Here is a 14,467-nt window from a genome sequence, read left to right as displayed (position 1 = left end):
CTTCCCGGGGACCGCGCCGCTCAAACTTTTCTCTGCCCGGGCCCACTCGGGGCGCGTCGCGGCCTCCGCGCCGCCCGCCCGCCTTACCTCACACTCGCGGCTCAGCTTTCTGAAGAATTCTTCATTCTCGAACTTGCTTCTCTGGTCGGGCACGACGCGCGGCATCTTCCCGCCCTGAGGCCGTGCCGGCCGGCCGGGCTACGGGGAAGCGCGGGCACCCGCTGGCCGGCTCCGCGCTGACCGAATGACCGCCCACCCGCGGCGCCCCTTCTCCCGCTCCCCTTTGTTTCAGGCGCCCGCCCGTGTGGGCTCCCGCTCCAGGGAGTCTGAGGTGCCACCGCCCGCTAGAGCCCAACCCACGCCGCCGTCGCCTCAGCCGTTGCCTGCCGCCCCCGGCCGCCGCCGTCGCCGCCGCCGCCACTTCCTCTCGCCGCCCACCTCGCTCGATCGGCCGCCCCGCCCCCGCCGGCCCCACCCCTCCTCCTCGCGCCCGCCCGCCTCAAACTCCTGCAAACAAGACGCACCATTCACAACTCCGCGGTCCGCGCCGCGCATGCGCCACCCTGTAGCTTGTGCGGCGGCTGGACTGCAGGGAACCTGGACTCCTCCCGCAGGGCGGCCTCCTTCCCCTTGCCTGTCCGCAGGCCACTGGGTGTGTAGCTGCCCAGCTGGCCTTTGGCAAGCGACTGCGGCTCCCGCGGGCCTTACTTTATGCCCTTACTTGACCATCTGGAACTTCTGGAGTCTCCAGTCATGCGAAGAAACTGTGATTGCCACTTGAACGTTAGGAAACCTAAGTCCCTGGACACTTTTCATCCCCAAACTGACGGGGAAGAGTGTAGTCTATGCACATCTAAGATAAAGGTGGAAGCAGAAAGCCAACTGAATCGTGGTGGACAGATCCAGGTTTTTGGAGTCTGGACGTGCCTTAGATGGAATCCTTCATGACTCTCCTGCCCGCTAGCTGGGCCTTAGACAAGTATTGAACTGCTAGGTCTCAGATTCCTATTTTCCAAAATACAGACACTCATAAGCTCATTGTGTTAGCATGAGAACCTTTATGTAAGCCTAGTATATGATCACATGATGCGTGTTCAATAAATTTGTTTCTAAAGTACAAGCCATTATAAATAAATATATATACATATAATTGCCAATTCATAATTCACCCAAACATGCAATCAGATCCAAGAAACAAGATCTACAAGTTCTAGGAATGTGGTTTAACCCAAGCTGGAGAAAGTCTGACATCAAGTTTATGGCATAACTTGATTCAAAATTGATCCTCAATTAATCCTGATCCTTAAAGTTCTAGTTTGTCAAAAAATAAGTCCAATATAGAAACTAGATGCCAACTCTGAAGGCCAGTAGCTGACCAGATTTCAAAGGAATGTGAGGATGCACCCAAACTCACAGAAATTAGTGCCATGGTCAATTGGCAATCTGCCTGAGGGCAGGATTTGGCAGAATTTCTTTCTTTCTTTCTTTCTTTTTTTTTAAAGAGAGAGAGAGAGAGAGAGAGAGAGAATTTTTAATATTTATTTTTTAGTCTTCGGCAGACACAACATCTTTGTTTGTATGTGGTGCTGAGGATTGAACCCGGGCCTCACGCATGCCAGGTGAGCGCGCTACTGCTTGAGCCACATCCCCAGCCCCATGGCAGAATTTCTTATATTTGTCCAGTCCAATCTCATTTTTACAGGTATGTAACTCAGCTAGGATAACCAACTGTCCTGGTTTGCCAGGGATTGTCCTGGTTTTAGTAATGAAAGTCTTATGTTCCCCAGGAAACCACTCATCACCTAATAAACCAGAATTGTTTTTCACCCTTAGGTCTGAAGAGTGATTGCCCATAAGAACAGTGATTGCCTAAGGTCGACGTCTTTTAGCAAAGTCAAATTTGTAAGATGGTCAGATGTGGTGGCATGCACTTGTAGCCCCAGCTATTTGGAAGGCTGAGGCAAGAGGATTACTTGAGCTCAAGAGGAAGAAGGGGATGAAAGCGGGGAAAATGAAAAAAAACCAAAAAACTCTGTAGTCTGGTTGTTTCAACAGACACATTCCTGAATAGCAAACACAGAATCAGCTCCTTAATAGACAGACACTGTGGCACACATCTATAATCTTAATGACTCAGGATGCTTCAGCATGAGGATTGCAAGTATGAGGCCAGCATGGGCAACTAAACAAGGCTCTAAGCAACTTAGACCCTGTTTTAAAATAAAAATAAGCCAGGCATGGTGGTTCATGCCTGTAATCCCAGTGGCCTGGGAGGCTGAGACAGGTGCATTAAGAGTTCAAAGCCAGTGTCAGCAAAAACAAGGCTTGAGATCCTGTCTCTAAATAAAATACAAAATAGGGCTGGGGTTGTGGCTCAGTGATTGAATGCCCCTGAGTTCAATTCCCAGTACCCCCCCTCAAATAAATAAATAAATAAATAGGGCTGGAGATGTAGCTCAGTATTAGGTAAAGCATCTCTGGGTTCAGTCCCCAGTACCCCTCCAACACCTGGTACTGGGAATTGAACCTAGAAAAAAGAAAAAAGAATTAGCTCCTTTTAAGGAGTATTTCCCAGCCCACACCAAGTCTATGTAAATGATTGGACATGAATAGAAAGAGTGTAGACATGGATGCCAACAACTAATGGATCTTTATCTGTCTTAGAATTTTCCCTCAGTTCTCTTTCAACTGCAAGGGACAGAAGCACAGTTACAATTACAAAAGTAAAACTAAAAGGATATATTTTATTTCAGTAAATCAGAGGGAAGGAGACAGGTAAACACCATCTTTTCTTTTCCATTTCTTCATTTCTCCTCACTGTTTAATTCTCTCAGGTTCTCTTGGATCACATTCATTTCCTGGCAAATGATGGAAACAGCCACTCCTCCAGGGTCTCATAAAATTATCGGGAAGGACTTTGATTGCTCATCCAGGGTCATTCATTTTCCCCTCTACCAAATCATTAAGTCCAGAAAGATGTGGTGATATGACTGGCAGCTTAGATCATATGCCTTCCCATCAAGGATTGGGGGCCTATGGTTGGCAGCCTCAAAGAGAATCTGATGATTGAAAGGAGATAAGCTGTTTCCCCAAAAGGAAATAGTGAGTGGGAATGCATTACAGGGCCACTGAATAGTTTATCTTGGGTATATCTGGCAAAGAATGACTTTTCTTTCTTTCTTCTTTTTTTTTTTTTTTTTTTTTCTGGTACTGGGGATTGAACCTAGAGCCTCAACTATGCTAAGCAAGCTCTCTACCCCTGAGCTACATCCTCAGCCCAAAGGATGCCATTTTTACTTGCCACATAAATGTTTTGATCAAATTGGTTGGAAAATTCCAAATTAGCACAGGCAAAATGCAGACAAAACCAGAATTGAATATCTGCAACTTAAGTTGGGAGGTCAGTGAGGCAGTCTCTACCCCAGGACACCAAGGCACAATTAAATCTTTTACAAGGAATAGAAGTTTTCATGCATTAACTGCCTCTTCTAGTCCAGTTAAGAAAAGCTTTGGCCCAGTGGCTCAGGAAGCTGAGGCAGGAGGATCAAAAGTTCAAATCCAGCCTCAGCAACTCAGCAAGGCTCTAAGCAACTTAGCAAGACCCTGTCTCAAAATAAAATATAAAAAGGGCCAGAGGTGTGGATCAGTGGTGAAGCCCCACTGGCTTCAATCCTTGTTAAAAAAAAAAAAAGAAAAGAAAAGAAAGAAAGAAAGAAAAGAAAAGAAAAATCTTTGGGCATTAGGACAACATGACCATTGTGTAAATGAGAAGATGATGAGAAGATGATGACTTTGCTCCCAGTCAACAGTGAAAACCAGAGAGGCTCACTGCTGGAGTTTTTGCATTTGTCCCTCATGGTAGAAGAGAAAAAGGAAGAATGGGGTGGGGAGAGAATTTTACTTATCCTGAGATTTGACAAGTAAAAGGTCAAAATCAGGGGAACTGGACCTGGATGGGTGGGAGTGCAGAGCAGGCCTTGGTGCTCTAATTGTCAGTTGAATGGAGGTGGGGAAATCTAAGGGAAAGGAATGGCAAAGCCTGCCAAGCCGACTCAGATCAGCAGCTACCTTTGGCAATCCCAGGCCACAGGGTAAGCCACGCTCAACACTGTCTGACATACAACCAGCGGGGGTGCCAGGAAATAAGCCACAGGATGAAGGAGTGGAACACTCCTCAGCTGACCTCTGTATGTCTGTATTGTTGCTTAAATGTTTTTTCAGGCCAGGCACAGTCCTGCAGGCCTGTAAACCACAGATACTCAGGAGGCTGAGGCAGGAGAATGGCAAATTCAAGGCCAGCCTGGGCAACTTAGGGAGACCTTGTCTCAAAATAAAATTTAAAAATTTATAATTTATTTTAAACATAGGATTAAAAGAAACTTATAAAGGAAAGTTTCACTTATGTCAGGCATACTTAGGGCCATGTTCCTAACAGTACTGGCTGATTACCAGTTGAGTAAGGATTGATCCAGACCCCACCCTGTGGAGGAGCTTACTAAAAACCAGCTCTACTAAGGCCCTCAGATAGAAGCCTGGGATGTCTCTTCACTGCCTAGAAACCTCCGGCACCCACCACCCCCAAATCTCACTAAATTCTCTGATGCTTTGCTACCTGAACCTTTCTTTCCAAGAGTACGTCTAGCCCATGGGCCCCTTGGACCATTTCCTTACTTTGTTAGATGAGTGGCTGCTCCTGCAGGACTCTCAAGCTGATCTTGAATGGATGAGTAGACAATACACAATAAAGTTGAACAGGGGATGGGGAACCCTCAGTTGTCTAGCCCGACTATGAAGCTGGGTACTTTTATGTCCCTATCTCAGTTGATTCACTCAGCCACCTTATAAATCAGGCCTTTCTGTTCCCCTCAGACAGATGAGGAAATAGAACCTCTGGAAAGGTAAGTAGGTTTTAACTCTAACCCAATGGCATAAGACAGTGACAAGACCCTGACTCATCAGAAATAACAAATTGGCTAAGCATTGGGGTAAATCATCTTCATCTACTCCTCACCACAACCCTGCAGGTTTGGTATTATTGACTTTATTCTACAGATGAGGAAACTGAGGCTCAGAGGGATTGAGTGTTCCCAGGGTTGTAGTCTTAACCATTCTACTTTGCTGCTGAAGATGCCAAAAGTCCTGCCTGTCTCCCTCACTGAACTGGCACCACATGGAGAGCTGTGGCTGTAGTCTTTCCTCCTGAAGCACCAACTATGTTGCAAAAGACTCTTCAACAGGTTGAATAAAGGGGTCCTACTGTAGTTGTTGTGGTAGGATATGGCTGTTCCTTTGAGGATTGTTCATTTCTGCCCCAGAACCCAACTCTTTGTCCCTCTTTGGTTTGGAAGGTCAAGGCCTGGATGTCCTGCCTTTCCAGGTCAGCTGAATGGATGGCTTTATCCAGATCTGGTGTCAACAGCCACCCGCATCTGTCTTTCCTTTCAAAGGGAGTGGAGTCCCCCAGATCTCTGAGCTTCTAGTCATTTTTTCCTTCAGTTACTAAGGAAATATTGTACCATCTTAGAGCTGAAATAGGATCTGGAGCCACAGATGAGACTTGAGGGGGTTGGGAAAGAAGGGGAATTAGTGGTTGGCACCAGGCCTAAAGCCCTAGCTCCACCCACTTCTAGTTTTTGGAAGGAGATGGACCTAAATCCAGGATGGGGGTGTCATCTGCCTTAGTGTGGCCATTTCCTGAGCCCTGAAGAATTTTTCTTTTTGAGATATAATTTGTGTACCATAAAATTCACCCTTGGGCTCTGAAGAATGTCCCCTCCCTCTCAGGGGGTTCTTCCCCTTTTTAGCTCTCCTGCCATCCTCCCCCACCTAGCTCAGCCATGCCATAGGGAAAAGAAAGAAGAGAGGAACAAGTTTCCCCAGAATAGCATTTCTTCAATGTTGGGATCAATAAACCCGTTTGCTTAAAAGGAACCAGATGATTTCATCCTTATAATTACAAGTTTGACGTTTACAAATCTTGCCCAGGCTCCAAATGAGCCTCTTTGTCTTGAGGAGTAGAGGGGTTTGTCTGGGTGCCTGGGGATGGGGATAAAGCCTGGTGTGGTGGGAAGAAGGCCAGGCTGGGGCCAAGAGGCCTGGCTGACCTTCTTAGAGGGCTACTTGGGATGCCCCTCCCTCCCCTCCCTACTCTCTTAACTTCTGGGAAGTGTTAGCAATCAGACTGGACAGGAGGCTGGGGAATGGCAGTTGGAGAGCTCAAACCACACTCCCCTCCAGCTTAAGACCCCTCCCTCACATTTCCCGTTTGCCTGAGGCAGAAAGACAAAGGCCCTTAGCCTAGCATTCCTGAACCCCAGAGGATCCTTACTTTCCTTTTCCAATCCGGTCTCATCATTTCTTCCCGTGGAACCCTCAGTCCAGCCACACTGGTCTGCTCAAGTTTCCCACATGTATCTGGCATGTCTTCTTCCCTTTCTCTGCTGGGAAAACTCATACTTCCTTTTAAAATATGTATTTGGGGGCCTCTAATTGTCTTCTAGAGAATGACTGCCCCCCAGTCATTCTAGCACTCATTCTAGCATTTAGCTCTGTGCCAAGGATATGGTCAGCCCACCCATGACACAGCCGCTCTTCAGGTTCTGGGAGAATTTGCCTCCCCTTTGTATTCATTCAGCTACTGCAAAGCCTTCACTTTGAAGGTCTCTTCCTGTACCCTTGAGTTTTTTTTTTTTTTTTTTTAGGAAATACAGGGAAAGAATAAAGGAGTCCCACCACTTTAAAACTATCTTTGCTAGCTGAGCATGTTGATGTGTATCTGTAATTCTAGCTACTCAGGAGGCTGAGGCAGGAGGATCACTCAAGCCCAGGAGTTCAAGACCAGGCTGGACAACATAGCAAGACCACATCATTAAATAATGAAAGGGGGGGAAAAAGGAAAAATAACAACAAAAACATCCTTTGCTAACATTTTAGTATATTTCCTTTGACCATGTCCTGGACTTACTTGACACAGTTATGATATCCTCTATTTAGAATTTTAAAACACAGACTTGAATGCTCTATTAGGGTTTTAACTCTAACCCAATGGCATAAGTATTCTCCCATGTTATCACTTAAAATTCCTGATGGTGACTTATAGTTCCCCTGTTGTTGGACATTTAGGTTGTTTTCTATTATCCATTGTTACAAATACAGCTGCTATAAACATGGTGGTGCACATACTTTTTCTTAAAAGTTCTGGATAGTGTTTTTAGTATTAATTTCCAGAAGTAGAACCACTAGGTCAAAAGGTATGGGCATTGTAAGTTTCCTGGTATGTTGCCAAATTCCACTTTGACGCTGGTTCTTTTCTCTTTTTGAGTCTTAAAAATCTGTTCCCTCCTCCATTTTCTCTTCTCAGTGTCTCAGAACAGGAAATGCCAACCAAGAATAAACCAAGACCTGCAGATAGAGATCAATTGATCAATAAAGGAGGTTGAATAATTTAACACTCACTTCTGGCTCATTATCGACTCTGGAATCCAAATGCATCCTCTTTTACCTTCTATCTTTTTGCACCCCTGATGATAACACCTTGACACTCTTCCCTGTTATTGGATTCTTTCCCAAGTTTCCCAGGCTCTAAACCATCCAGGACGACACGGTTTCCCATAAATAAGGGAAAATAAATAATATTCCCTTGTAAATCAGCAGAAAGAATTACCAGCCCATGGCCACCTCACCAGCCTGCCTCCCTTCTAGGAACATATGAGGAACAATTAATAAAGCAGACAACAGCTGTCTTCCTCAAGAGGACACTTTCAAGCAAATGGGCAAGGAGGTCAGCTCTGGTTTGATCTTGCCCTGGCTAACTTTCTCTGTCTTGCTTGATTCCCTTCCCCTTATTGGCTGGGAAGATTCATACTCTTTTATTAAGTGTGATTCAGAGGCCTCAGAGAAGACTTTCTCAACTATACTGGGCAGAATGGCAGCCCCAAAGCATCCCGTCACCATTGCCTGCCCTGGAGACAGAACTCAACCTCCTCAGAGACATCCCACAGTCTCAATTGTTTCCCTAGCCTTACTTTATGCTAACTTCATCTTGCTCCTTTCTGCCCAAGTCCCCTCCTAGCGAACCTTAAGTAGTATTGGTGACTTAGATGCACAGAGAGATATGCCCCCAGATTCTTTCAGGGAAGGATTTCTCACCCAAGCAGCCAGGAATACTCTTAGTCTCTCTCAGGATTCCTTGAACTGCAGAGAACTACCTGCACATCACTCTTACCCTGGAGAAGTTCTCATCCAATGACCCATCAAGGTCATATTATAAAGGTCTGACAGGGCAATGTTGATGGGTTATGTTGGCCCCAGAGCTTTCTGTGGTGTTAACTGAGGCTATCGTTGGGCTTGACTTCTCTCTCTACCCAATCTTGCTTGTTTCCTCTCCCATCCTTCAAGAAACTTCCTAGAGAGTTCAACCTGTGACAGTGAAAGGGAGTTATTTCTAAGAGAACCTCATGTAGTGCCATTTCCTGTACTTTAACTGAATCTGACTGGAACAAGTTTCTTTCCAATGAGATGCTGGAAGCCACCTTATAAATGTGCTTTAAGATCTCATTAAGAGGTTCAGTGGTAGAGCACTTGCCTAGCATGCCCAAGAACCTGGGTTCAGTTTCTAGTTCTAAAAAGAAAAGATCTTGTTAAGTTTTATTATTAAAATATTTTAAAATTTTTTTGGAAGAAGTAGTCATTTGAGGACAACAATGGTTGCCTGGTATGAGCTGAGATTCTTCATTAGTAAAATATGAGCTCCACATAAATTTGCTTTAGAACAACAACAACAAAAATTCCCCACTCTTTTATTGAATTACCAGATTTCTTCAAGGTAAAAAGAGATGGAATTACTGCTCTTTTTTGCAGCTCATGAAAATGAGACTTAGAACAGGTAACTGACTCATTCAAGGACATATAGCCAGGTAGACCTAGAGAGAGAGAGATATCTCAGGAGAGCTAGAGTCTCGAAGTTGAAGAAACCTAGTCCCTTCACTATTTATTAGAGCAATTTGATGACAGAGAACTTTAGTGACTTGTGTAGGATTTCAGAGCAAACTGGTTCTTTAGTTTTCTCCTCAATAATTTGAGGACAAAGGCATGTACTTATATCAGTGGGGATTCTTTTGGTTGCAAGTGGCAGAAACCCAATTAAAACTAACTTAGAGGAGTGGGAATATAGTATACATTGAATATAGTGGGTAAAGTGCTTGCCTAGCATGTGTGTGGCTTTGGCTTCAATCTCCAGTACTGCAAAACAAAACAAAACAAAACAAAACAAACAAACAAACAAAGTCCTGGCTTACACAAAAAAAGAGAATACATTAGCTGATTTAACAAAATTCTGGGTGTATTACTGACTTCAGGGTGTATGGCTAGATCCAGGTATTCAAGCACCTACACCAGAAGTTTGTCTTTCTCTCTCTCTCTCTCTCAGTCTCTTGTTCTCTTTTAGATTCATTCACTCACTGACTCACTTGCATGTGGTAGCCATTCTACCAGTGCATTAAGAACTGCCCTTTCCAGATATTCCCACAAAAATCTTGAGATGGACTTTAATAACCCAAGCTTGGGTTACTTGCTCATCCCTGAACTGTGGGTACTGTGAATTGCTATGGAGTGGGTGATGTCACGGGAATGGGAATGGCTATATTGGGCAGCAAAAAACATCAGGAAGTACTGAGTTTGTGTTTGGCATAATTATAAGCTCTCAATGAAGGGTAACTATGATATTCTTTAAGTTTCCTTCTAACCCTTCAACTCTAGGATTTTAACACCTGTATACTTTGATATAAAACTCGCTGTATTTATTGGCAGTCAAGGGAAATACTGGATAACAATTTGAACTCACACAAGGTCTACCCAAAATGGGCTGACCAGCGACCTAGAAAAGGAACCTTAACAGAGTAAGGCTGGGGAGTTCATGTTCTTCCACAGCAGAGGGCAACTGCTTGCAGCCTGCCTTCTTCTGTAGATGATCCAGGGATAATGGAGGTGCCAGAACCAGGGTATGGCCCTGGACAGCACTCCTGAGGCTCTGAGGCTACTACAAAGGATCCCTTCAGGTATGGCTAGATCCAAATGATCATCAAATGATCTAACTGATCAAAGGGCTGACCCATCTCTGGGAGGTAAAGGCAGCCATACTTAGTTCCAGCCCATACTTAGGCTGGAACTGAACAGGACCACAGAGTCGAAGCAAGGTGCATGCTTTGGGTTAGGTGTTGATCAAGCTATCACCCAACTTTTCTGCAGTGTGTGCAGTGAGTTCCCCCAGGAGTGCAAATCAAGTAAGAGGCACATCTAGGGCTTTATCCAGACTGTAAAACAGGTAAGGATGGCCCCTGGACATGTGTGCTGTAAAAACTATTTTGTCTGCCAGACCTGGATGCTGGGGAGATGGGGAATGGAATCTAGAATATATGGTTCCACATCCAGGCTGCCTCCTGGTTTCTCACATTAGGCCTCCCCACTACCAGTGGTTGTTTTTTATAGTTGCATCCTTGCATCCTTCAGGAAAGTATTCTTTTCCCAGATGTGCTCAATATTGCGGATGTGTCAGTCACCTAAAGGACAGGTAAAGTCAGCATTTCTCACTGCAGTGAGGATCAGAGAAGCCAACTGAGTGCCCAAGATTGAAAGCATAGGCAATAGCTATATTAAAACCCAAGACCCCTGCCCACCAGCAACCTTTCCTGGTACTGCATCCCCTCAAATCCATGATGGTACCCCTTCCAGGAGCTGAAAGTACCAGCAACAGGCCAGAGTTTTGGAGTCTTGGGCCTGGGGTCTCTGGGAGCCCTAGAGGCAATACCAGCCCTTCCCCCACACTAACAGAGCACTTCTTAATTTAAGCAAGAGACATGAATCAGCCACAGGCGCCTCTGCCAGCTGTTGATGAATTTTCCTGCCACTAGTGCTAATTTCCTGAAAGGCCTTTTCTTTCACCTTCAGGCACCCCCTAGAAATGATTTTTTGCTCCTTAATAGTGGAGATCCATAATGATCATCCAGTAGCTCTTTGGTGAGGTCACCAATAGGTTCCTCCATCAGTTCCTATGGCTGGGAAGTCTGGGAGTGAATAGAACTACTGGAACATACTGAAGAGGGCTGAGGCCAGAGTCCTGTTCCACCACAAGGACTGCTCCCAGTGTATAGAAGAAGAGAAGAAGGCTAGAGGAACAAGAGACCTACCTGAGGTTGTGCAGAGGAACAGGCCCAGACAGGAACAGAGAGCTCCCAAATTCTGCCTAGAGGAAGCACACTGAAACCTGCTCTGTGTGACCACCTCCTTCTTATTTCAGCCTCTAAGTTATTTCAGGGTTCAAATGGGCTCTCCTCCCCTGCCTATTGGTTTCCCAGGAAAGTCAACCAAAACCTCAACCCTCATGGCTGTGGAGTCCCCACTGCCATTATAGAGGGACAGTGGTGGGAGGTTAGAGTGCTGTCTAGAGTTCCATGGGGTGGGGACAAAAAGGCTTCCCCCGCAGCACCTGGCCCTGTCTCTACGCTGTGCTGGACTTCTCTTGGGGCATTTTTCTGGGCCCAGTGGGAAGGGGCTAGTATACCCTAGGTCTAGAGAGGGTCATGTGAGTTCCCAGGCTGGGATGGCCAACAGAGCTTGGGGCAGAGTGCTCCGGGGGCCGTACCATAAGTGGGGAGAGGGTAAAGTTGGGGTCAGAGTAATTTTTGGCCTTGGCCCAAAGCTTCTTGGGAAAACAGGATATTTAACAGACTTCCTCAACACCTACCACCTCTTCCCTCCTTAGTCCCAAAGTCCTGGCCATTGGTTTTATGCTTGCTTTATTCCATGAAGGATTTATTGTCCCTTTCTATGCACCTCCCTTATCTCCCCACTTCAACTCTCTTCTCCTCCAGTTCCTTAATGTAACCTCAAAGATCCATCTGGAAGGTAAATCTGATGAGGCCATGCTCCTGCTGTAGTTCCCTGGGGACTTAGGGTAAACTATATGCTCCCTTCCAAGCTTATAAGCCTAGTGCTCCAGCTCTGGGCCCTGATTCCTCTCTTCACCTTTCTGTGTGGGCCATGTTTACACTTTGCTGCTGAACCAAACAAGGTAATTCCTACCTGTAGGTCTTTGCTCCTGCTGTTCTTTTAGCTGACAGATTCCCCTTCCTCTCCCTGACCCAGTCTCTCCACTTTTCCCCACTGATCCTAACAAATGCTCTTCCAGGAAGCCTTCCATGACTCCCAGTCCAGCCCAAGTTAGGTCATCTCCCCTGTGACCTACAACTCCCTGGTTGACTCTTTCTGAAAGCAAAATGAAAGAAAAAGAAACAGAAACAGAAACAGACTTTAATGGATCAGCAATGATCTTGAAAATGTTGCACATTTTCAAGAGAGAAAATGGCAACTGGTTACAATAGGGGTCTGAGTTTTATAGGGCCCAGTGAGACCTAATCATAGCAGAACGTGTTAGTTGGGCAGTCAGGAAAGCAGTTGTAGAAGGAGAAATTGTGAAAGTCCGGAGCCCATTGTTTTTCTTCTTTCCCTGGGACCCATTGTTCTTCTTTTCTCCCTGGGGGTTGTTGTTTTCCATATCCTTCACTTTCTCTCACCACCTGCCCCCAGCCCCAGGATATCTCAGTAGTCAGATAATATGGATTAAAAAACTGATCTCTGCTCAGTGCCACCTTCTTAGGGTCCAGATCCTGCTCCTCATCCCTGCCATCTGGGAAGCACTGCCCCTGTTCTCTGTTCATCTGCCTGTCTGCCTGTGTGTCCACCACCTCCTCCTTCCTTTCCTCTACCTCCTGACTTTCTTGACCAATCGTTCCCTTGTTCCTTTCATCTGTCTCTGTCCCTGTCCCCATTCTTTCATGCATTTGCACTTCATTCCATGAAGTACTTGAGGTGGTGTCACTATCTCTACGCCCCTTCATTGTTCAGTCTCGATCTCCCAATTTTCTCACAAGCACTTTCTCTTCTCTACACCATTAATGATCTTGGCACATGGAAAGGAGAGTTTTTATTCCAGAGAAGTGATCCTCTCTCCCCCAACATAGCTCAGTTTCCAGAGTGCATTGCAGGCCCCTATCAGCCCGTCCCCCAGAGAGAAGCCAGACCAGAGAGGGGTGGAGGATGAGAGAAAATGCACAGAAAAGGGGCCTGCATCTAGGACTTGTCAGGGGCCTCAGCACCTCCAACCCAGTCCCTCATGGCACTGATGGGGGAAACAATGTGCAGCAGGATCTCTTTGGCCAACCCCATTTGTGGTCTTGCCTACTAAACCCTCCCCTAGTAGGGTTTAGTAGGCAAGACCTCCTGAGCATAGAGCCACCTTGTTTCCCACTCTGGGGATCTTGCATGCTCAGCTTCATCTGGAAAGGGGTTATCTGGGAAAAGAGGAAGACTTAAAGTGACAGCCCCTGGCTCCCACTGCTTTCTCTACCAGTCCCTCGTTTCTTCTTGCTGCGTCCCCAACCCCTGGGCTTTTGTGTGTGTGGTGGTGGTGGTAGGATCCTGGACAAGTCCATAGACCTTGCAGCCTGTAGGCTCCTGGAGAGTAGGACTGATCCCTCTTGGGTCTCCCAAAGCCTATGGATGAGGCAGGGTATGCAGGGAAACGTCCCAGGGGAGGAAGCCCATGCATTCATTTACTTGTCTGTAATGAGGGCCTCTGGCTCTGTGCTGCCCACTCACCCTCCTACCCACCTCCCTGCACTGGAGGCATGAACCAGCACCAGCCAAGAGTTTCTAAAGCCTGGCCCTGTCATGGCCACTAACAGGTAACAGCTCTGGATCCTGCTGCCCAGTCTTGGAGAAGCAATGAGGGAGGGCCTGGGATGGTAAGAAGTCTTTTGAGAAAAGCCGACCCTGCTTGGGAGGGCCTCAGTTGTCTGCCTGAGATTGGGCCTCCCCGCGCCACCGCGCCAGTTGCCATTGAGTGATGGAAAGGGCCAGAGGCACAGGGGCTCGGGGCTCAGAAGTCCTCGCAGGGGGCCCGGCCTGCTCGCCCCACCACCGCGGCGGCGAGTTTCAGCTGCCGGCGCCCTCGCGTCCGCTGGGGCTCTGGCCTGGCGCCAGACGGCCGGATCCATCACCATAGTTGGCGGGAGGCCGGACGGCGCGTCCCCCGGGGCTCGCAGGCAGCCTGCGCAGTCTGCCAGGCAGGGAGGGCTGCGGAGGGCGGCTGGCAAGCGGCGGGAGCCAGCGGCCGGAGGAGGAGGCGGCGGCGGCTGTCGCGCTGCGGGGGCTGCGGTCAGCCCGCCAGGCGGAGGGGCCGCGTCTCCCGCACTAATTGGCCCTTCCCCAGCCGTCTTGGCCAGTAATTGCTGCCTCGGTGGGTGGAGGGTGGGGGAGTGTCTGGGGAGAAGAGGGGGTGCTGCTTCCGGAGTTGGGAGCCAGGCAGCCCCAGGTGGGCTGCGGGGCGACTGGAGTGCGTGTGCGCGCTGTGCCCGCGCGAGCCTGGCACGGGTGGGCATTGGTCCTCTCCCTCCTTGGCAGGCACAGGTAA

General features: G+C 47.4%; 1 protein-coding gene across 2 annotated transcripts in view; it reads right to left on the bottom strand.

Moving 5' to 3' along the window:
* The window catches only part of Cbfb (core-binding factor subunit beta), a 52,159-nt gene extending 51,756 nt beyond the window's left edge, over positions 1-403 (bottom strand). Inside the window, exon 1 of one of the 2 annotated variants that reach the window (XM_046435228.2) lies at positions 88-403. In XM_046435228.2, coding sequence (XP_046291184.1) covers positions 88-165 — 78 coding nt within the window. In that variant the 5' untranslated portion in view covers positions 166-403. The remainder of the gene's footprint in view (positions 1-87) is intronic. The other variant, XM_046435229.2, reaches the window with a different exon arrangement.
* Between the last annotated feature and the right edge of the window lie 14,064 nt (positions 404-14,467).

Source organism: Marmota monax, unplaced genomic scaffold (genome assembly GCF_021218885.2).
Source record: "Marmota monax isolate L192 unplaced genomic scaffold, Marmota_monax_Labrador192_F-V1.1 WCK01_AAM20220418_F8-fsc00024, whole genome shotgun sequence".
Lineage (NCBI taxonomy): Eukaryota > Metazoa > Chordata > Mammalia > Rodentia > Sciuridae > Marmota > Marmota monax.
Note: the sequence above shows the minus strand (reverse complement) of the source record. Positions and strands in the feature narration are given on the sequence as shown.